The sequence below is a fragment of the Sus scrofa genome, chromosome 6 (genome assembly GCF_054392235.1).
Source record: "Sus scrofa isolate SSC_HxYL_T2T_F1_AM1 chromosome 6, Sscrofa_HxYL_maternal_Yorkshire_Landrace_v2.0, whole genome shotgun sequence".
In the NCBI taxonomy this organism is placed as follows: domain Eukaryota; kingdom Metazoa; phylum Chordata; class Mammalia; order Artiodactyla; family Suidae; genus Sus; species Sus scrofa.
This window is the reverse complement of record NC_139388.1, coordinates 147,509,607-147,532,897: the sequence shown is the minus strand read 5'-3', so window position 1 is coordinate 147,532,897 and position 23,291 is coordinate 147,509,607. Positions and strand designations below refer to the sequence as shown.

At 37.1% G+C, this 23,291-nt stretch overlaps 1 protein-coding gene and 1 long non-coding RNA gene across 51 annotated transcripts in view; both read left to right on the top strand.

The window, feature by feature from the left end:
- LRRC7 (leucine rich repeat containing 7) overlaps positions 1 to 23,291 on the top strand; it is a 537,967-nt gene that overhangs the window by 183,159 nt on the left and 331,517 nt on the right. For all 50 annotated transcript variants that reach the window (XR_014807988.1, XR_014807993.1, XR_014807989.1 and 47 more), the window contains one exon: positions 13,056 to 13,258. Coding sequence is in view for 38 of the 50 variants with exons in the window: in XM_084964727.1 (XP_084820853.1) it covers positions 13,056 to 13,258 (203 nt within the window). In the remaining 12 variants the exon portion in view is untranslated. The remainder of the gene's footprint in view (positions 1 to 13,055; positions 13,259 to 23,291) is intronic.
- LOC146402865 (uncharacterized) lies at positions 592 to 7,719 on the top strand. Its single transcript, XR_014808021.1, has 2 exons — positions 592 to 2,842; positions 3,760 to 7,719. It is a non-coding gene; the product is annotated as an uncharacterized LOC146402865 (long non-coding RNA).

The window sequence follows — 23,291 nt, the reverse complement described above, 5'->3', positions numbered from 1 at the left end:
TTCAACAGATTGGTGAATTTAAGACCAAACAAAATTTTCATTTCTTCCTCTATTCATTCATCTGTACAAAAGAGAATTTCATTGCACGTCTGCCTCAGATTAAGAGAACAACAGCAACAAAAAGACAGAATTCATGGCCTAATGAATGCTACCTCAAGAGATTTACAAGGAAAGAGTTGTAATAAGTCTTTTCCATATCGGGTCCTGGGTTCTATAGATGCTGGAAAAGAGCACCTGGCTTTTGCTTGGAAGCCGAAGAAGGGGGTTTTATTGGTTTGCTAAGGCTGCTGTAACAAAGACCACACACTAGTTGGTTCAAGCAACAGAAATTTATTGTCTCATAATTCTGAAGGCTAGAAGTAGTAAGTCAAGATGTTGGTTCCTTTTGAGGTCTGTTGGAAGGATCTGTTAAAGACTTTCTCCTTGGCTTGGAGATGGACATCACCGTTTCTCTCTACTTTTCTCTCTCTCTTCACATGCCTTCTTTTTCTTTCTTTCTTTCTTTCTTTTTTTTTTTTTTTTTTTTTTTTTGTCCCATGCCTTCTTTTTCTAAGAATATCAGTCATTCTGGAGTAGAATCCTGCCTACAGTGGACCTCATCTTAACTAATTGTCCCTATAACAATCCTATTTTCAAATAAGGTCACGTTCTGAGGTACTGAAGGTTAGAACTTCAACACATGAACTTGGGAAGGATACAATTCACCTGTAACAGAGATAGCAGAGGACCATTTTTCTTCAAGGATAATCTCTGAGTTTAGTTGAAAGGGATAAGGAAGAATAACCGATGGGGAGATGAGCAGACCAGATGGTTGAGGAGAAGAACAGGAAATGCAAAGGCAAGAAGGCACCGAAGGGAAAGCATGATTGTGGTCCGCCAGGAGACTGAAGTCTTGGCAGAGCCTTATACCCTCGGCTTGGGAATACAGAGTTCATGGTGAGGTAGCACGGAGCCTGTGAAGAGTTTTAGACATGTTCAGATTTGAATTTTAGAAACGATTACTCTGGTAGCATGTGGTCTTTTTGAAGTACGTTCTGTCTACCAGCAGGACCCTGTTAGTTCGGCATGCGCTTTGCATTCAAAGAGCTCACCTACATTCTTTAGGCTTTTTCCAATTCTCTTTGCACAATTTGGCTGCTGATTTCATTCTCTTAGTTCTCTCAAATCCTGTTGCTTTAAATTATCTCCTAAATTATTCTTCAATTCAGTAAGAATGTAAACCTCAAAATTCCATATGTAACATTTATTATTTACAAAATGAATAAAGATAAGTAAATACTTAGGATGTTTTAAATTGTTGTTTGAAATTATGCTTTTAAACTCACGTCAGAGACAAACAGTGGAAAACCTCAGAATCATAGCAAAAAATAGTTCATTTTTAAAATGAGCCTCTGATTCTTCCATGTTACTCTTCCATGAACTTTTCATTTAATGATTATGAAGCCTTCTCACAGTCCTTTAACTTCCTTGCAGAAAGTTTTTTTTTTTTTTATTTTTTTTATTTGTCTTTTTGCCTTTTCTGGGGCCACTCCTATGGCATATGGAGGTTCCCAGGATAGGAGTCGAATAGGAGCTATAGACACCAGCCTACACCAGAGCCACAGCAATGTGGGATCCGAGCTGCGTCTGCAACCTACACCACAGCTCACAGCAACGCCAGATCCTTAACCCACCGAGCAAGGCTAGGGATCGAACCCGCAACCTCATGGTTCCTAGTCAGATTCATTAACCACTGAGCCATGACGGGAACTCCCCAGAAAGTTCTTTAAATGAATTTTTCTTTTAACTCTTCTTTCAGCCTGAAGGTGACCTCAAGCAGGCTTATATATTTCATGACTGCCTTAAAATCTTTCCAGTTATCAAGTAAATGCCTAGCTTTATACCCAAAGAGTCTTAATTGATTAAAAATTATCACAGAAGGCTTGTTTATTTAGTTGAGTTTCAAAATTGCAACATTTGCTCTAACGATCCTGAAGGCACAAGTACCACCATCATCAGCATTAATTAGAATATTAATGAACAGAAACAATATTAGAAGCTATCCATAGTTATGATTGAAGAATGAATATAAAGCAGCATGAAATGCCATTTAAAAATGCTTTCTCTAAGTTGTTTATATCAGATTGAAAATGTAGGTCTTTCATCATGTCTTGTGAAGGGCACCATATTGACATTGTGTCACATCTCAAAAGGCAAGGAATCCTTGAGCTGAGACAACTATATGGAAAATGCTTTCTTACTGGCTCTCACTGAAGCCTCAACTCAAGCCATTGGAAGAAAGTGTGGAGTAAAGTGTTTCACATAGGGTGAACTTTTAAAAAAAATAAATAGTAACTATATTCAAATTTTTATTAAATAAAATAATTGATAATTATATCTATATGTATTATACATATCACTGGCTTCTCAATAAACCATGCTGAATAATTAATCTTATTTTTAATAACTCAGCCATCATTAATAACATCAGTCATTATCTTATACCACAGTATAAAAATATCTTGGGAAATAGTGAGGTATAAGACCATCATCTGAGTAATTTATTCAAGAATGAAGCAAGTGATTAAGGTTCCAGTCAAACTTAAGGTATCATTAATTAAATTGCCTGTATAGACAACCTCTCTTCTACTTCCTTATTCTGTATCTCTATATAAATAAGCCTTCAGATATTATTCCAGAGACTCACTGCTTTAGGTTACTTACCTTTTGAAAGTTAGATCTTTGCGAGTGCCCTAATACTTAGAAATTCGTTTCTTCTTTTTTTTTTTTTTTTTTTGTCTTTTTTGTTGTTGTTTTGTTGTTGTTGTTGCTATTTCTTGGGCCGCTCCCGCGGCATATGGAGGTTCCCAGGCTAGGGGTTGAGTCGGAGCTGTAGCCACCGGCCTACGCCAGAGCCACAGCAACGCGGGATCCGAGCCGCATCTGCAACCTACACCACAGCTCACGGCAACGCCGGATCGTTAACCCACTGAGCAAGGGCAGGGACCGAACCTGCAACCTCATGGTTCCTAGTCGGATTCGTTAACCACTGCGCCACGACGGGAACTCCTCGTTTCTTCTTATTGCTCATGGCTCAGGTTCACAACTTGCCTGAAAGTGAAATTCGTTAAGAAACATAACTGTGGTATTTTATTAGAATAAGAACTTTTTTCTGAACTTGTGTTATTTTTAATCTAAGCTTGAAGTTTGCTTTATTCTGTCCTCTGCAGCCATATGTGCATATTTAAATCAGTAGACAAAAATTCTAAGAGAGGGTTATGTAGAAAGAAGAACAGAAGTATCGCTATATCATTACTCACATATGTGATACAATAAGGAGAGATTTTTTTGAATAAGCTTGTAAATGCCACCATTCAGTACAAATCTTCTCTAAAGAGATTTTTTTCCAGGTTGATTCTATAATGCTTATGTTGGCATTGTTTAGAGTAGTTAGTGTGAAGATGGCAATAACAATAGTGAGGAAGAGGAAGAAGAATAGCAGCTTTATTTATAGTCTGGAACAGTTGGAGAAGACTTTAAAAAGAATTAGTTTCAATAAGTGATCCAAACTCATTCTGTATATCTTTTTTTTTTTTTTTTTTTAAACTGTGGCACAGTATGACTAGTAGGCAAGGACTTAAGTAAATCAAAGAATAAAACAGGAGTTCCCGTCATGGCACAGTGGAAACAAATCCGACTAGGAACCATGAGGTTGTGGGTTCTATCCCTGGCCTCACTCAGTGGGTTAAGGATCCGGCATTGCCCTGAGCTGTGGTGTAGGTTGCAGATGAGGCTCGGATCCTGCATGGCTGTGGTTGTCATGTAGGCCTTCAGCTATAGCTCCGATTTCACCCCTAGCCCAGGAACTTCCATATGCCGCAGGTGTGGCCCTAAAAAGCAAAAAAAAAAAAAAAAAAAGGAAGAGAGGAAGAGAGAGAGAAAAAGAAAAAAGAAAGAAAAGAAAATGTAGACTCAATGAAAGTTCTAAACTGGGGAATGGATATACATTTTGAGGGATTAATCAAGATACTTAATATATAAAATAGATAAAACTTTAAAGACTCTTTTAGCACATTTATCACAATGAACAATTATGGATTGATTTGCTTAATTTTTTAGTCCATGTTTATCTCCCTTACTACCAGTAAATCCATTAGAGCCAGGACCATAGCTCTTTTATTCAATGGTATTTCCCACCATGGTACCCAGCACCCAGCACATAGTAAACATTTAGTAAATATATGTTGAATAAATGATTGGAAGGGAAAGACATCTGGAAATAGTACACTTTTGTACTGTATTTGTTTGGGCAGTACAACTAGGAAATGGTAAGGGTCTGAACTAGATTTAATGGTAAGGAGAGGAAGGGGAAGACATTGAATACCTATTCTAGAAAAAAAAAAGGAGTAGTAAAAGATGACTGTAAGGTACAGAATTAAGAGAATTAAAACAAGAAAACTAATCGAAACAAGCAATCAAGAAGAAAGCACAGTGTCGGGTATGGAGTAGGAGCTTAGCAAAAAATATTTTCAAGTTACGTTGAGTTTTAAAGACAGGTGGTTCATTAAGAAGTTAGAAACTATAAATCACACATGATGGTTTACACTAGGAATCATTCCTAGAAAGAGACTCTCTGGAGTCAGTGGATGAAAATTCCTGGGAAATATGTGAGGAAAGAGAACAGAAGCATTGCTGTCTTAAAAGAAGTCACTTGTCTAAAAGCAGAACTCAGAAATATTTAAAAAAAAAAAAAAAACTTTTTCTCGGTACCAGGCACATGCTTTCCTTCTTTTTTCTTATTTGGATTGCTGATGTGATAACATCAGCAGTAAAGACCACAAGTGTGTTTATCTTGATAATAGTCCATTGATCTTCATGAAGACAATCTGATTTCCTTGTAAGGATAGCTAGTCAAATTGGGGATAACAATTGTAGGCTTTCAGATAGTGTAATGATAAGATGAAAACAAACCTATGAAATCTGAGTAGTTTTGAAATGTGATCATGTCAACAATCAAAAAACAAGCAAGTCTCAGATGCGCCACTTGGAATGCTAGGATCACCATGTATGTTGTCTTGATGAGGGGGTTTCAGAGACATACTTCAAGGTTAGATAATGGCTTTAAAGGTGTTTCTTGAAGTAGGACGTGGAGAGAGGCTGGCAGGTTTCCATATCCCTGTGGCACACTTAGTGAAGCAAGGGTTTCTCAGTGAAGAAATTAGAAACATTTGTCCTTTGAAAAAATGTAAGACTGTGCCAACTAATGAGGACAGCCAGAGTATTTATCACAAGAAATCTTGGAAAGATTGAACTCTCCTTTGTCCTTTTAACTTTCCAGGGAAAAAATATTGGGCAAGCATAGCATGGGCATCCATCAGTCTAAAAATCCTAGGGAATGCAAAAGTATTGAACTTTAGGTGTTTTGATATATAGATATATAGATTTTTTTTTTAACTGTTTGAGTTAACTACCATAGGCATAATTCTCAAGTGGTTGAAATTCTCTTTGGTGTAAAGTATGAATATAGAAGGATTTGAAGAATGTAGCGAGATGAGTGTCTTTTCATTACTTCACCTAGGTTAGACCATGTTATGGAGGCCTGCTATTTAAATGCATTTGACTCAGGAGAATTTTGAAAAGGAGACCATTGACTGCATGTTGGGGTTGAAGAAAAAAAAAAAATCCCCTTTAGTTATTCAATTTAGAATTTTTAAAAAATTTGATTCCAGAGAAAAGAGAATCCAAAAAAGAATGCTCTTATCTTTGATTTAAGGAACTTATTGGAAAGACATTAACAGGAAGAGGTGAATACTTGTTTTCCTCTTGCCTTTTAAAATCCCTTTGAAAAATTAAAAATCTAAGAATTCCTCTTTGGATGTTTGCTAAGGATATGGAGTAAAACAGGAAATTAGATTGCTTCTGAGTCAAAGTCCATACACTAGGTGTGAAGCTATATGTTTCTTCCATATACTGCCAATAGTCATGTTTCAGAAGAAAGTATAAGATGCTTCTGTATAGCATGTGTTTTCTTATATGTTATGCTCCACTCAGTTCCTGAAACACCTTCTCCATTTTACCTTACTATATTTCTATACTTCTGACATTCAAAAAAAATTTTTTAAACTCTTATCACCAGCTGAATGAATGATGTTATTTCCCTCACTGCTACCCTTTCATTCTGTTTGCACCCATGAAATATTCTATGTGTAAATAACTATCAAGTGTGTGTGTGTGAATGTGTGTGTGTATGGTAGAACTGCTAGTAAATTCATGTTTGATAAATTCTCATATGCTGATTTATATATATATATGTATATATCACTGTCAATGTAATGTAAGGTCTGCTAATGGAAAAAAAAAAGGGATGGCTTTGGGATAAGGAGATAAGAAATCTAATCTCAGGGCTACTAATTACTCTGTGTGTGACCTTTTGCACATCGCAGACTTACTAAACTTTAATTGGTTTTGTTTGAAATACAGGAAATAATATATGAATGCCTATTTCTCATAAAAAAGCAAGGTGATAGATTGCAAATTGTTTTGAACTTTTGCAAGGACTATACAAATAAAGCCATTATAATAATCTTTAGCTCCCTATTCACTTACTAATACAGTTACTGTTTTTAAACTATCTACTCTGAACCAGATCCTAGACAAGTTACTGGAAATAAACATTGTTGAACAGGCTAGCCATGGTCCCTGTGGTCACAGAGGTTTCAGTCTAGTGAGCAAGACTGATTTGAATAAGTAATTAAAATGTGATCAAAGGGTATTACAGCATGTAGTTGGAACAAAGAGCGAAGAGGACATACTGAGTTGGAACATATTGAATAAAGGAAGGATATTTTCCCTTCTAATATAAATTTTTTTAAAAGAACAAGAAAATGCACCTTGTGCAAATGCAGCCCTATTTCTGAAGGCCCTAATAAAAGAAAGATCATATATAGTCCTAGAAATACAAAGGAAACCATGAATACAAAGAGCATAGAAAACAATGAGAAGACTAATACCTGGCCAGGCTGCACAGAGAGCTGAGTGTGGGTGTGGAAGGCAGCAGTCAGATCGGAGGACCACATCATACTTGCAAGCCACAGTAAAAATGTTGGACTTTGCCTGGAGGGCAGAGAGGAGTCATTGGCATATGTAAAGAAGGAAGATGACATAATAATGTTTGTGTGGTTAAAAGATCACCCCAGCTTCATGTGGTGGAGGGAACAACAGAAAGAGAGAGACAGGCACAAATGCAGGAGATAATAGTTTGAAACAGCATGCTGGGCAGTTGAAATGAAGAAAAATAGACCTGAATCAGAATATGTTTAGGCTATTGAAGGATTAGGACTTGGTGATTGTCGGATGTGGGAAATGACACGAGAAGTGTCAGGAACAATAACAAGATTTCTATCTTGAGAAACCAGGTGGAGGGTATCGCTATCCACCGAGTCTGAGAACACAAGAGGAAAAGGAGGTTTGAGCAGGACAGTCATTGCTAACATTTAGCGAATGCTTAAAACTTGAAGACAGACTTTTAAGTGCTTGGTGTATACTCTGCTATTTTAGACATGAATAAATGTATCAAGGTAAAACATCAAACAATGTGTCCAGAGTCACACAGCCGGGGCGTTGGCTCTGGAGTCCAAGCTCTTGACTACCTTTGAAGAGCATCACTCAAGTTTGAACATGTTATGTTTGAGATGCTCATAAAACACAAAGTTTAATTGAAGAAGGAAATAAATTTGAAAAGAGATTTGAAAAGCTTTATAGCCATCCCTCATCAAAGTTAAATAAAAAGAGTTGAGAAAGGTGAGTGAGATTGTAAAGACTAAAAGGAAGAGAGTGTACAATTAGAAGGGCCCCAAGCCTAGAGAGAGAAACCTCTAATACTGTATATCTGAATGTTCAGTAGAGAAGATGACACTTTCTCAAAAGGTTGATACGGAGGAACCAGAGCAGAAGGCTAATGTCAGAGGGGTGTGAAGTCACAGGAGCCAAAGGAAGAGAGTGTTTTTGAAAGAAATATGTAATTTTCTGTTCAGTCGGGGAAGGGGAGATTACTTTTTTTTTGTTTGTTTTGTTTTTTAACCACCCATAGGTATATGGAGTTTTCTGGCCAAGGAATCAGATGCAGGTGTGACCTACCCTGCAGCCGCAGCAATGCCAGATCCTTTAAACCAATGCCCTGGCCAGGGATGGAAGCTGTGTCCTGGTGCTTTAGAGACATTGCTGATCCCTTTGTGCCATAGCAAGAACTCCAGGAAAACTTGCTTTTAAACATGGACATTAATTGCCCACCTTCCTTATTTATCTTAACTTACAACTAAAATTCCACTAAACTAAAAGGAATTTTAAAATGTGCATGTATGCAAGGAGAGAAGAAATTGAAGAGAAGATCCCAGGAGATAAGAGATTTCAACAAATTCTAAGGAGACAGGGAGAAAAGATATAATTTATATTCATCTATATAACAAGTTCATAGTCAGCTACATTGTAAAGTACCCACAAAGGGATGCAAATATTATGGACCTCCTTAGAGTCTTAGAGACAACAGGTACTGCACGAAGAACTAAAGGAACTTAGTACTGAAAATAGAAAAATGACTTAAATCTTTATATATAAAACTGCATAGTTATGCCTCAAGCAGAAGACCAGAATATTCTTTGGCGTGTTGCCAGTCATCCTGCAGCGAAACCTGTCATGCATACAAAACTTCCAATTAGCTCTTTAGAATGTCACTTTTCAATACTGAAGGACAGCCAGGCATCAAAAGATATTTGTGGAAAACCCCTATCACAAAATATAGACCGAAAGAAGCAAGCAGAAAATAGATCTCAGAAAAAAATGCAAGGAGCAGGGGGGAAAGGTTAAAAAAAAAGTCTGTAGTTACTATCTTCTGAGAGAAATGAAAGTGATATGGCATCCTGAAATAAAACATGATACTGTGAAAAAAGTACATGCATTTAGAAAGCAACATGTCATCTTTGGATGGTATAAACCTTTTATCAGATAAAAGATAATACAGTAGATGGGATTTAGAAGATAAATTTGAGGAAATCTAGAAAATAAAATAAAAAGACAAAAAGACATGGAAATTATAAGAAAAAATAATTGAATTACAGCATAATTCTGAGATAGGTCTTACGTACAACCAATCAGGATTACAGAAAAAGAAAATAAAAATAAGGAAGAGGAGGAAATTATCAATTAAATACCATAAGATTAACATAATTGAAGAATAAGTGCTTCTAAAGTGAAAAGGCCCATCAAGTCCCTGGTATAATGGATTAAAAAAAAAAAATCAAAGCACATTGTCATGAAATTTCAAAAGACTATAAATAAGATAAGAATTCTAAAATGTTCTGGCAGAGGGGAAGGTGGGTGGGTATAAAACAGGATTTTTGAAGAGTAATGGAGCTGGATTTCCCAGCAACACCTTAAAAGCTAGAAAATATTACATTCAAAATATCTTCAAATTTATAAAGAAAATTATTTCTCTCCTAGAAGCATGTGTCCAGCCAAACTTCCAATTGTTTGTGGGTGAAATGAATCCCTATTCATATGTGCAAAGGTCTCAAAAATGTTCCTGCCATAGATTCTTTCACATTAAGTTACTGGATGCTATATTCCACCATTGGTTGTTATATTGCAATAAATCTAGAAAGAAAAAGACATGGGGTCCAGGAAATAAGAATAAAACAGAAGAAAGGAATGTCAAATTTACAGAATGACAGTGAAGGGAAATTCCAGGTCTAGAAAAGCAAGCATTCCAGAAAGGAGCAGGAAGTCAGTGCTCCTGAAGGATTATTCCGGGGAGTGGGAGAGAGGGTGGAGTGGCAGATTATACATGTTTCATTATACCAAGAGCAGACAGTTAGGAAAGTGAACTAGCGAAAGGTACATAGCAAAACTAACCAAATAAATACATAAAAGAACCTTTAAGGAAACGAAAAGATGCACAAGAAGTAAAACGTATTTGAATTACAGTGATTTTGTAGTCATAATAAAATAAGTACTATAAATCTGAAATGAAATTGCTAAATATATTTTGGTTGGCTAGAAGTGTGTGGGAATTTGTTAGAAGACATGTAAACCATCATGTTACGTACTAGAAACCTGTAAAGGAAAAGTCACGGAGTAGCACTGCAATCAAAGTATTTAAAAATGTGAGGTGGGGAAAAAATGTTGAAAGCTATTATGTGCAGAGAGCATAAATCAGAAATATAAGGAGTTATGATAGAGAGATAGTCCATAAAGGAGACACCAAAGTCATCAATGGGTTCAAGATATAGTAAATGAATGGTATAAGGAAGAGTAGAAAAAGGTATTACTGCCAGATAATGAGAGCATCAGAGGAACAGGGCCTTTATAGGATGAAAGAAGGATATTAGTTTTTAGAGAGCTTGGGGGATAACGGTTCCACTTTCCAACCCTGAAGTATTTAAAGTATAAGAAATCAGCATGTTCCACTTTTAAAGATTGTAAATAAACCACATATTATTGAGAGTTTGAGGGGAAGTGCCTTCAGTGGAGAGGATCAGTGAAGTTATTGATTCTGATGTAATCTCAGTTCAGAGGAATTGAAAGAAATAGAAAGTGGTCCAGAGGAAAGCTCAGCTCATTGTAAGAATGAAACAAGCAGTAGAAAAATAGCCAGAAGAACTTACTTTGGGGATCAATGATAGGGGGAGCAATCCCAAGTGAATCAAATTGCAAAAGTCTTAGTGGATGGCAGACACTCTGGCCAAATAGTTTAAGGGCAGGCCTAGATAGTCTCTTTTTCCTCTTCATCATTAAAAAAAAAAAAAAAAAGCAATTACAGCAACAGACAAGTTATCAAGAAATAATCACATGGTTTCCCACAAAAGGGTGAGTGCAAGGCACTGGACAAAAAAAAAAAAAAAATCTGTGAACAACTGATTCTTCACCTGTGAATCATAGAGGCAGACAGGATGCATGACTTAAGTCAGTTCTATGGCATCACAGCTGGGTAGTCAGTGTGGCTACCAGTGACAAATTAAAAGCCTGGGAATTTTTTAAGACTTCCCCTGATTCCACAGTCTCCTCTTCCACCTCATTTAATCTATCACCCATACTTTAGATTCTGCTTCTAAATATCTTTCCAATCTATCACTTCTCTCCATCCTCACTGTCACTATCATAGCCTGAGCCATCATCATTTACCTTTACAACTACAATAACCTCAACAAACATTTACTGTGGACCTAATATATGTCATATATTTACCAAATGTATTTACTGGCTGCTTAATATAGGCCAGATCCCACATAGAGACCAGTCTACAATTAGGGCTTTCAAATAAGGTGAAGTAAAATAACAGTTAGAAAACCATTTGATTCAAGCTCCCAGAAATGAGAAGCATAAAAGTTCAAGAGATAGAAAGTGATAGAGACGAAAGGTCATCTTTTTAGTGTTTTTCGTCAGCCTTCTGTAGATCACCATGTGCAAATAACCATCCAAAAGAGCTGACTCATGAACCTGTCCCCAAAATATGATTTTATTTATTTCGAAAGTTAAAGGAGGAATAAGGATGGCTTTGGGTTGAACTTTCAACATCTCCTAAGCATCTTTTACTTATTTGCCTCCACATGATTTAAAAACAAAATGCTATATTATTTTTGTAAACTATCACTATTTTCTCTTTTGGCAATAGGTTTGTGTTGATAAGTAAAAATAAATCAACAAACTCAATGCAACTTTCAAACTGATGCTCATTCCATACATTTCTGTAGATGGCAAACTGTACTGTGTACTGCGAATTCAAAGATGAATAAGACAAGATCCTCTCTTCCAAGAACTCACTCCATACATGGGAAAATAGTACACATAATTAGGGAGCAATGTGATTAGTGTTCTGGGAGCTCAAAGGAAGACATTCACAGAGGTAGTGACCTTTTAGTTTGAATGAGAAGTTTTTCAAGCAAATGATCAGTATCTCATGGTGGTTGAGGGGAGAGTCTCAAAAATTTTATTTATTCATTCATTCATTCATTCATTTGTTCATTTTACATTTGTTATTGCATATCTACTATATGTCAAGCACCAAAACAAATGTAAAAATGAACAAAACACAGCTTCTTATCCACAATAGGCTTACTGTCCAGGAAAAGAATGACATGAAAAACAATAATTTAAAAAAAGTGGTATAGATGCCATGATACCAATCTATGCAAGATTTCATGGCATTTGGTCAGTTTCACCTAGAGAAAGATATGCCAGGAAGTCAGAGATTTCTACCACAAATGTTTTCTCCCATTAAAATCAAGGGATTTATAATTGGTTATGTATATTGATTACTGGAATAAATTTGAGTCAAAAAGAGGAAGGATATCATAAACATATGGGTAAAACTTGACTATTTTGCAGAAATGAGAGAACTGTATTTTTCTTCCAACACATTGTGGAGGTTTCTGCTCTGCACTGCAATTTGTGAAAAATTTAAACATATGCATATTATAGATCCATGTTTCAAATGCAACTGTAAGCATTGCTCTGAGTCATGATTGTATTCTGGGCTAGTTCTGCCATTCCAAAACTATATGAGGATGAGAACTCTCTGAACCTTTCTGAACCCATTTCTTTTGTTTGGTTGGTTGCTTGGTTTTGGTTTTTAGGGCTGCACCTGCAGCATATGGAAGTTCCCAGGCGAGGGGTCCACTCAGAGCTACAGCTGCCAGCCATAGCCACAGCAATGGGGGAGCTGAGCCAAGACTGTGACCTACACTACAGTTCAGGGCAACGCTGGATCCCCGACCCACTGAGTGGGCCAAGGATCAAACCCGCATCCTCATGGATACCAGTCAGGTTCATACCCTGCCGAGTCACAGTGTGAACTCCTGAATCCATTTCTTTGCATGTTAAATGGGAATAAAAACCTGTCATATAACTTGGAGGGCGGTTTAAGGAGTAAATGATATAATGCACACACATGCCCTGTGTAAACTTTAAAGCATTATATAATCATCAAATATATACCATAATTAATTGTCTGAGCTGTAAATATTGTAAAGAATGCCTTCGAAAGGCAAGTGGTTAAGCAGTTGTTTTTTTCTGTCCTTCTCTAGTGCAGTGCCTGGAGATGACCACCAAGCGGAAAATCATCGGCCGTCTGGTGCCGTGCCGATGTTTCCGAGGTGAAGAAGAAATCATCTCGGTGTTAGATTATTCCCACTGCAGCCTTCAGCAGGTGCCAAAGGAGGTCTTTAACTTTGAACGGACTTTAGAAGAGCTTTACCTAGATGCCAATCAAATTGAAGAGCTACCAAAGGTAATTGTTGACAACCTGAAATATTTACTTTAAATGAGTATCTTCCAGTTTCCAAGGATCTGGCATAAGGAGAATGCTAACTATAGCCTTGTATCTTGGTAATCGACAAATCATTCAATTTAATAGAACTTTTCCTAATATTCTCATTGCCTTTAAATACCACTCCATTTACAACTCCATGTGATACACTAAAAAACAATTGAACTCCATGGAAATCATCATTTTATGTATTATGCCTTTTTATTTTAATTTAATATGATCTCCAAGGAAGTACAGATGGTGTCTTGAGGTCAGTAGCTTATGTTTAGAAAAGAAAAGGAAGACATGATACTTCCTATTCAGGAGCTAAAAAGTCGTATGTTTTATGTTAAGGTGAAATTGTTTTAAAGTCTTAAATTATGTGTTCTAAGTCTAGGAAATCCCTTTACACACACAGAGAGAGAATCAGTGATACTTTAATGAAAAAAAAGCCTGTTATTTCTGAAATTTGAATTTATTTGGCATACAATTAATACAGATAGTGAAGCTGAAATTTTTAAACAATGTCAAACTTTATACACACATACACACACACTGCTGTTATGACATTTTTCTATGCAAAGAAAATGTCTGCTATGGCCAAAGCCACACAGCAGAAGGTTTGAAATCTAAATCATTGGATTCTATTGATCAGCTCAGTAAGTGACTCACATTAAGTAGTTGGCATGGCATTTCCGCAGTGTCTCAGAGGGAGAAAATGTCATGCAATACCTTATACCATTTCTTATGCTAAAAAATGCATATTAAATATTCAGGAACAAGAAAGAGATCTTTCATAAAAAAAACTAAATTATCAAAAGCTGAGTAAAATGTTCTGATCAAAAGAATTTATGAATAACTGTTTTCGTTTAGGATGATGAACTATGGTGTTTTATTATATAACACCTCAGAGACAGGAATTATTTAATGTATACTTATAAACTTATAAACCTGTGTACTTTACTTTTGCCCAGGAGGGCTGTGTCAGACCTAGAGAGGTTCTTGGCCATATGGATTAACATCCAGATGGCACATTAAGTAGAGGCTGGACTGAAATGGGCTGTGTCTCCCAGCAGACTATGAACTACTTGCGGGCAGAGGTAGCATCTTATTCATCTTTGCTCCTTGTACACGAGGATGCAGGGTGACTTGCACATAATGGGTAATCAATCTATGTGTTGTTGCTGCTAGAAGAAACCATGCAAGGAACTTCATGTCCTATAGGACTTAATTAGCAAAACTGCATAAGGTTATACGACTGAAATAAAGGACAGCCAATAAAATTTAAATTTTAAACTAAAAAACAAAAACAGATTTCTTGGCTTTTTTTTTTTTTTTGGTTTTGTTGTTTGTTTGTTTGTTTGTTTTTTAGTATAATTATGCCCCAAATATTGCATCTGATATAGCAATACTAAAGAAAAAAAAAAAGTTTGTTGGAGTTCCCATTGTGGCTCAGCAGTTATGAACCCAACTAGTATCCATGAGGACCCAAGTTCCATTTCTTCCTGTGCTCAGTGGGTTAAGGATCCAGAGTTGACATGAGCTGTGGTGTAGGTCGCAGGTCGGCATCATTTGACTTGATGCATCAGGCAGATAATGCCACTGGAGTTTTATATATCAAGTTAGTCACTCAGATCTGGCATTGCTGTGGCTGTGGCATAGGCTAGCAGCTGCAGCTCTGATTAGACCTGGGAACTTCCATATGCCATGTGTATGGCTCTAAAAAGACAAAAAATAAAATAAAATAAAAGTTTGTTATTTATTTGAAAGTAAATTTTAACTGGACATCTTGTATTTGTATTTGCTAAATCTGGCAGCCTTAAGCCAAACCAGTCATTTAAAATCTTTTTCTAGATCCATGCTGTAGATTCTGTAAGACAAATAGTAAAAACATTTTTAATTAATCAAGTATGTCTTTATGTAATATCTACTCTGCTACACAGTATTTGAGGCTTTAGGGGGGTTACAAGAGAAATAAATCTCCATCCTTACTCTCAAGATATGACAGTCTAATTACAGAGAAAACTGAAGCATTAGAGGCAAATGCACAGTAATATATAATCAGAACCAGAGAACCAAATACTGTGGTAGAGCTTATGTACAGCAAAGAGTTCCACTCTTGGAGAGGTCAGGGGAGGACTTAACCAAAACGCACAGATGCGCAAACTAAGATGGTATATATGGAGACGATAAGAGGATAAGAGCAGCAAAGCTGTAAAGAGTCTGGGGCTGCAGGCACAAGTGGATAAGTGCTGAGATATGTAGGTAGAGTAGGGGGAGCAGAGAGAACCTGGATTGTGAAAAGTCTTGAGAGTCACACAGCATCATTTGACTTGATGCATCAGGCAGATAATGCCACTGGAGTTTTATATATCAAGTTAGTCACTAGGATCTTAATTAAGAGGACTTGGATTAACAATAAATAAAAATAATACAAGTGAACCAAGGATTTTTTTTTTTTCCTTTTTAGGGCCACACCTGCAACATATGGAAGTTCCCAGGCTAGGGGTCAAATAGGAGCTGCCGTTGCTGGCCTACACCACAGCCACAGCAACGTAGGATCCAAGCTGCATCTGCGAGGTTGGATCCTTAACCCACTGAGTGAGGCCAGGGATTGAAACCGCATCCTCATGGATACCAGTGGGGTTCGTTACTGAAGAGCCACTGTGGGAACTCCTGAACCAAGGACTTAATACACTTTTCCAAAGCATTAGATTTCAAGAAATGGTTGTCTTTTGTTATTGGCATGCTTTATACAGTTCTAAAATCTTTCACATAATCTCTCAAGGTTTCTTTGGCTCCCAAAGTTCAATATTTTTACTTTCTTAAAATAGCCCTGTAAGTTAATTTCTTCTAATGCGTCTCATATTGAGATAGGATCTAAATTATCTGACTTTGAGATATGATCATAAAAGTACATGGATTATTAAAAGTGTATTATTAGAAAAATGGGTAAATTAAGAAACAAATTAAATGATGTATGAATTAGGGTTCATTGTTCATCTGTGTTTCAAGTAATAGAAAACCCAATCCAAAATGACTTATGAAACAGGCTTGATAGGCTCACATAAGTGGATAATGCATCTCAGGACAGGCTCTGGTATGTTTCCATTTGCTTTGTGTGTGATCAGCTTTATTCTGAGGCTGGCTTTCTCTCACAGGGGAGGAATGGCTAGAATGTTCTAGAGTTCATCTCCAAGGAGAAATATTTAGCTTTGTAAAACTGCCTTTTCCCAAGAACAGAAAGCATTTCCCCCAGAATTTCTTATCTTAGGTCTCACTGGCCTTCATTCTATCCCATGTTCATTGTTGATCCAGTCCCTTTGCAGTGGGATCCACTATGTCAAGGAAAATGGGATCATTCTGATTGGGCTAAACAATGATGGGTCACTCCTGTGGAGTTGTAATTGTTGGGAGCAGCACAAGTGAACAAGGTGGAACTGTTGGGGAGGTTACCCCAAAATACACTGCAAACAAAATGTCGTAAAATCATTGTTTCATGAGGAAAAGTTGCCCTTAATCAAAGTTTGTAAGGACTTACAGGCAAAGTATTGGGCTTTTAGGGGATTTAAATCTTTCAAAGTTAGATTAGATAAAGTATTTCTTATCTGCCATATTATTTTATTGTGTTCTTTATATTACTTTAACATTCTCATCATTGTGTTTTTAGATTTGTTGAATAATGAGAAAATCATCTATATTCTTTTTTTTTTTTTTTTTTTTTTGCTTTTTAGGACTGCACCCAAGGCGTGTGGAAGTTCCCAGGCTAGGGGTTGAATTGGAGCCACAGCAACATGGGATCTGAACTGTGTCTGCGACCTATACCACGGCTCATGGCAATGCTGGATCCTTAGCCCACTGAGTGAAGCCAGGAATCGAACCCACATCCTCATCAATACCAGTTGGATTCGTTTCCTCTGTACCACAGCAGGAACTCCGGTATTTTTTAATGGCTACACACCCGCTGAATGTGGAAGTTCCCCAGGTCAGGGATTGAATCTGAACTGCAGCTGTGACCTCCACCACAATTGCAGCAATGCTGGATCCTTAACCCACTGTGCAGGACCTGGGAACACCTCTACTACCATCCAAGCTGCTGCAGTTGGATTCTTTTTTTTCTCTTTTAGGGCCACACTCACAGCATATGGAGCTTCCCAGGCTAGGGGTTCAATTGGAACTATAGCTGCTGGCCTATGCCAGAGACATGGCAACTGGGGATCCGAGGCGCATCAGCAACCTACACCACATCTCACAGCAACACCAGATCCTTAACCCACTGAGTGAGGCCAGGGATCAAACCCAGGTCCTCATGGATGCTAGTCAGGTTCACTAACTGCTGAGCCATGACGGGAACTCCTGTAGTTGGATTCTTAACCCACTGTGCTATAGCAGGAACTCCAACCATCTGTGTTCTTGATGTTACTTTACGGAGAGAATCACCTTATATAAGTACTTCTATTCTTTTCTTTTTGATATTTTATACAGAGAATATTCTAGCTGGCCGTTAATCTCTACTGTAAGATCTTATACAAATGGCACAGAACAAAGAGTCAAGGTTGATGGCATTAGGAAAAGAATGTCAAGAATGTTTCAGAAAAGATGCAAATGTAGATATGAAAGAATAGGAAGTTTTTTTTTATCAGGAATAGTTCAGTCTGTGTTGCTTAATTTTCTGTAGTAAAAGGTAAAGCTATAAAATGTCATGCCTTTCACACAGCAATATAACCCACACAGCTTATAATTTAGTCCTGCTTTGCTTGTTATTTAGAATTGGGAACTTAAAATTATAGACAGAGTAAATAGATCATCACAGGTGTATATTATATATGAAATAATGTGGAAAGGAGAATGTGGACGAAAAGAGCAATAAAGGGGAAAACCACTGAGAAACTTCTTGAAACTGACAAGGAACTTTAAGAAAGAGAACAAATAACTTTGATAAGCTGATATGTGACCAAAATTGAAAGGCACAGACAGTGAATTTGGTATAAGAGGTCAATTTATCCATATGTAAAAGAGGATGGGACTGAAACTGAAATGCTCTATTTACAAAGTTTTCACCATGTTTCTATCCAGAGGTATTTTAGAAATTAAGGACCTGAGCTTTGGACTCAGACAACCTAGAATTAGATCCTAGCAGTGTTAATTGATTGGGAAGGTATTTTATTTTCTGAAAGCCTCAGTTTCTTCACCAGCAAAACTGGGAAAATAATAGCATCTGTGTTTAGATAGATGATAGGTAGAGACATACGCATACATACATACATACATGCATACATGCATACATAGGTAGATAGGGTACTTGATGAGATAATATTTGTGGAGTACCCGGAATAAAAAAAAATCCAACATTTGGTATTTATTATTCTCTTATCACAGATGAGGGAAAATTACCATGTTAATTACCCTGGGTTAATCAGTAAGATTTTATAACATTTCAAGATAGTTCTGGATATTGACTCAATCAGAAAATGTGGCATGACTTCATTCCTAACTGAAATTTCCAAAGATGGCTTCTAGGGGAAAACAATTCTCTGTCCATAGCGGTTGACAGGTTATTGCTGTACCAGCATATTTGTGATAGATTCTACCACCACGTCTCCAGAGAGTTTCCTTGACTCACAGAATCACAAAGTTACATCATTTTTGAGTAAATGCAGCTTTGGAAACTGTTTTATTTAGCCCTCAATTATTGTAAGTAAATTGAGACCAGAAAATGTAACTTCTTTTAGCCACATGAGATGTTAAATTCCTATCCAAAACTGTTACCAAAGACTGTAATCATTAGAATAGATTATGCTGCAGTAACAAGTCAAAAGCTCAGTGCATAACTGGAGTTTTGCTTTGGGCCCCATGCATGTGTTGGCAGAGATCATTGCTTTCCAAGAACCTATAGGTAATAACTAGTCCAACTTTCCACCTAGTACAGAAATGTCTATTTATTAGATATATATCTAATATATGTAATATTTACTTTCTAATATGTAATATAGAGTCATTTATCTCTTGCAACCACCATTCATCCTCTTCATGAACCTTTCCATGAGTGGAAAAAGTTACTTAAGAAGCAGACAACTGTATTATTGGAAAGTTCTGACTATTAGAAAGTCCTGAGACATGTTAATAATGTAGATCCAGTCACCTATCTATCCATCTAAAACTTGGCTAGGCACTTAGAATGATACAAAGATTACTAAGACATGCCTTTTTGGGACAAGGAATTATGATTCTGGAATTGCTGCCTTGATCCTTAAAATCTTTTAAAAGAATTCGTATACTTTGCTTTAGAGTTCTGTTTTCCAAGACAAGTTTCCAAGTTTCTTTGTCCATTTTTTCAAGGACATGCTTCCCAGATGCTTCATCATCTTAACAGTATCACATCCAATGTACAACATTGTCAGTAAGCTTAAAGATGCTAGAAAAAAAAGGCTCCATATCTACAGTTGCTTTTCTTGGGAAGAAAACAGACCTTGGAAAGCCAGGTGCCAACAAGGTCTTCAGGGAAACAGTTGCATGATGCTCACTACTCCATGTTGGCCACTCATGCAGAGCTGTATAGCTGAGACATTGATGATCCAATATAAAGCAAACAAGAATTTTTCAAAGAGGGATGTTTTAGACTGGTGAAAATTTTGTCATGGCTTGAATCCAGTCATTGGCCATGAAATGGAAGAAATCCTCACTGACTCTTAAGAAAAATAAAGAAGCAGCAAAAATGAACCTGGATCATGCCAGCAGCCAGCAGGTAAAATAGAGCTCAAGTTAATGAACAACAAATGGGTTCTGACAACTATGTTGGAGCTGTTTGTGCTGAGCCTACACATAAGAGCCAAGCAAGTGCCCTGCTCAGAGACTTGGCTTTCTCTGCCAGCATTGCTTGTCCACACGGCCTACTCCACCGTTTCTTTCAGGGCTCTGCTCAAATATCACCACCACACCAGAGAGGCTTTACCCATTATCTTACACAAAATAACAATGCCAACACCACTACTCATTCCCCCCAACAAAATTTTAGGCTTAATTATATCTCTAGGAGATTTCTAGTACGATTCAATTGTGTTAACCAGTCGTAGGACATATACTACTGCATATGAAGTACCTAGCACCCAGTAGATGCCATATACTACTGCATATAAAGTACCTAGCACCCAGTAGATGCTCAATAAATGTTGCATCTCCTGTCTTCTCCTGTTTATTCAGGTCTTCCTTTTGTCTTCTTTTTGTTTTCTACTGCTAACACACTGGTGCAGATAGATAAGCTCATACGACTTTAGAAGAACTTGGCTTTGATATCTGTTTCTTAACTGCCCACCACTTCAAGAAAAACTTCACAAAATATATAGCTAGTTCATACATTTAAGAACCTTAATTCCCTTTGTATATTACATTCCTCTGTAACCCTAAGTTTCACACACTCTATTCACCCACCCTTTCCTCTCATGGAAAGACTGCCACTTGCCATCTTCTTGGCTTATCAATTCCAGTATTTCTTTAACATATTAAGACTGTTATTATTTGAAGTAAATTCAGTATCCATCATTCCCTTAGATCCTACCAGCCATCATCATCTGTACGATATTTTCTTTCCTCTCTCTTATTATAATGGATGAAGTATACCTGTTCCTTTCAGAGGCAACCCTTTCTTACATTCTGTGATTCCCGTGTCCTTTTGTCTTCAGGACTTTTCTCCTATAACTACATTACCCGTTTCCTTCTTTTAGTTTCTCCCTCTTTCTTCTAATTTATTCTCATTAGTGTACAAATGTGCTTTAATGCCATTGATCTTAAAAAAAAACAAACAAAAACTTATCTTGACCTCAGACTTCTCTCTAGCTTGTCTTATTTCTCTGCTTTCCCTCTCAGCAAAATCCTTTAAGAAAAATGTGTATATCCTGTATATATCCACCATTGTCTGTCCAACCCTTTCACTGGGTTCCCACCCTATTACTCTTACTCATGGTCACCAATTACTCTGTACTAGCAAATACACTGCTCCTTCTTCCGTCATCTAAATCAATCTCTCTGTTAAATACTCTCTTCTCTTAAGACACCTTCTGTTCTTAGCTTCCATGACAACAGCACATGGCTTCCTCCAATATCCATAGCAACCCTTTCTCTCCTTGCTTTCCTGATTTATCAATAGGAACACTTTCTAAATCTCTTTTTAGGCCTTAATCTTCTATCTTCCAAATCCATGCTATTAGGAAATCTTATTAACTACCTACAGAGCATAATCTGAAGTGCTTCTTTTTTTCTTCACTCCTACCAATCTAGCTGAAACCATCAGCTTCTCACCTGAATAACTACTGTAGCCTCTAATCTCTTTGACACCACCCTTAATTTACCACAACATATTCCCACATGGTAGCCAAAGTGGTATTTAAAAAATATATGTTATTGAATATCACTATTGTTTTTCTTTTTTTAGGCTGCACCCACAGCATATGGAAGTTCCCAGGCTAAGGGTCGAATCAGAGCTATACCACAGCCATAGCAATGCAGGATCCGAGCCGCATCTGTGACCTACACTGCAGCTCATGGCAATGCTGGGTCCTTAACCCACTGAGCAAAGCCAAGGGCTGAACCTACTTCCTCATGGATACTAGTCGGGTTTGTTACTGCTGAGCCACACAAGAACTCCCTGATGTCACTATTTTTTTAAAAAAAATTCTGCAGTGGCACCTATCTTCCTTAGGATAAAATATTAGAGTTCCCATTGTGGTTTAGCAGGTTAAGAGCCCAACATAGCATCCATGAGGATGTGAGTTCGATCCCTGGCCTCACTGAATGGGTTAAGGATCTTGAATTACCACAAACTGTGGCTTAGATTGCAGATGTAGCTCAGATTTGGCATTGCTGTGGCTGTAGCATAGGCTCCAGCTACAGCTCTGATTTGACACCTAGCCTGGGAGCGTCCATATGCTGCAGGTTCAGCCCTAAAAAAAAAAAAAAAAAAAAAAAAAAAAAACACCTTAGGGCCTTTCCTGGCTTACTTCAGTTTACAGGGTTTAGCCCTCTATCTATACCTTCTACTGTAGCTTGTACAGCTCTTCTCCTCATTCATTGCACACTCAGCTTCTTTCTGGTCTCTGAACCTGCATCACTCATTCCTACCCTCGAGTATTCCCTTTGCCTGGAATTTGCTTTCTCAGATCTGCATGGTTGATTCCTCCCTGTCACTCCAAACTCAAAATAAAAAGGTCACTTCTTAAAAAGGCATTTAGTGTCCTTTCAACCTAGCAGTCTCCCAGCAATTTCTCGGCTTCATTTTCATCATGATTCTTGCCATTACTTAATATTTTCATTCTCTTTGTGCAGTAATGTAGGTTTTGTGAGACTACAAACTTGTGGTCTTGTTCAGTAATGTATTCCTGGCTCCTAGAACAGTTGTCTGCCCATAATTGGTACTCAAGAAATGTTTGCTGAGTGAATTAACAAATCAATGTATATATTTTACCTAAATTGTTTTTAAACATTTCCACAGAATTGGCAGTAAAAATTAGCAAATGAGTTTTCATTCAAATTGAAATTTCAATGAGATTTGATATTTGGGTAAAGGTTAGCAGTAAATGATCAGATGAGTAAGTCTTCAGCTGGAAGATAAAACAATTCAAAAACTGAATGGGGTGCTACAGTAAAGTTCCAGTTTCTCACTGACATGCATAATAGAGAAATTATTCATAATATCAACTTTTGAAGCAATAAAACATTTCGAACAAAAATAGAAATCTGAGTAAGAAAAAGTTACTTAAAATTTTCCACGTATAACCAGTGTTCTTCACAAACTTGTCCTTCATTTTACTTTCCCTTGGGCCCCGAGAGAGTCCGTCTACATTATTTAGTGAAAAAGAGAAACTGTATACATGAATGCCAGAGTAATTGCAATAAAAGAAGAGATTTGTATGATTTTGTCCTCCAATGCCAAAAGTATAGAATTTATCTTGCTTTAGGCAGGAGAGTAAACATAGTCAATTTTTGATTATTTATGCATCACTCATGTGACCATTTTATTTTG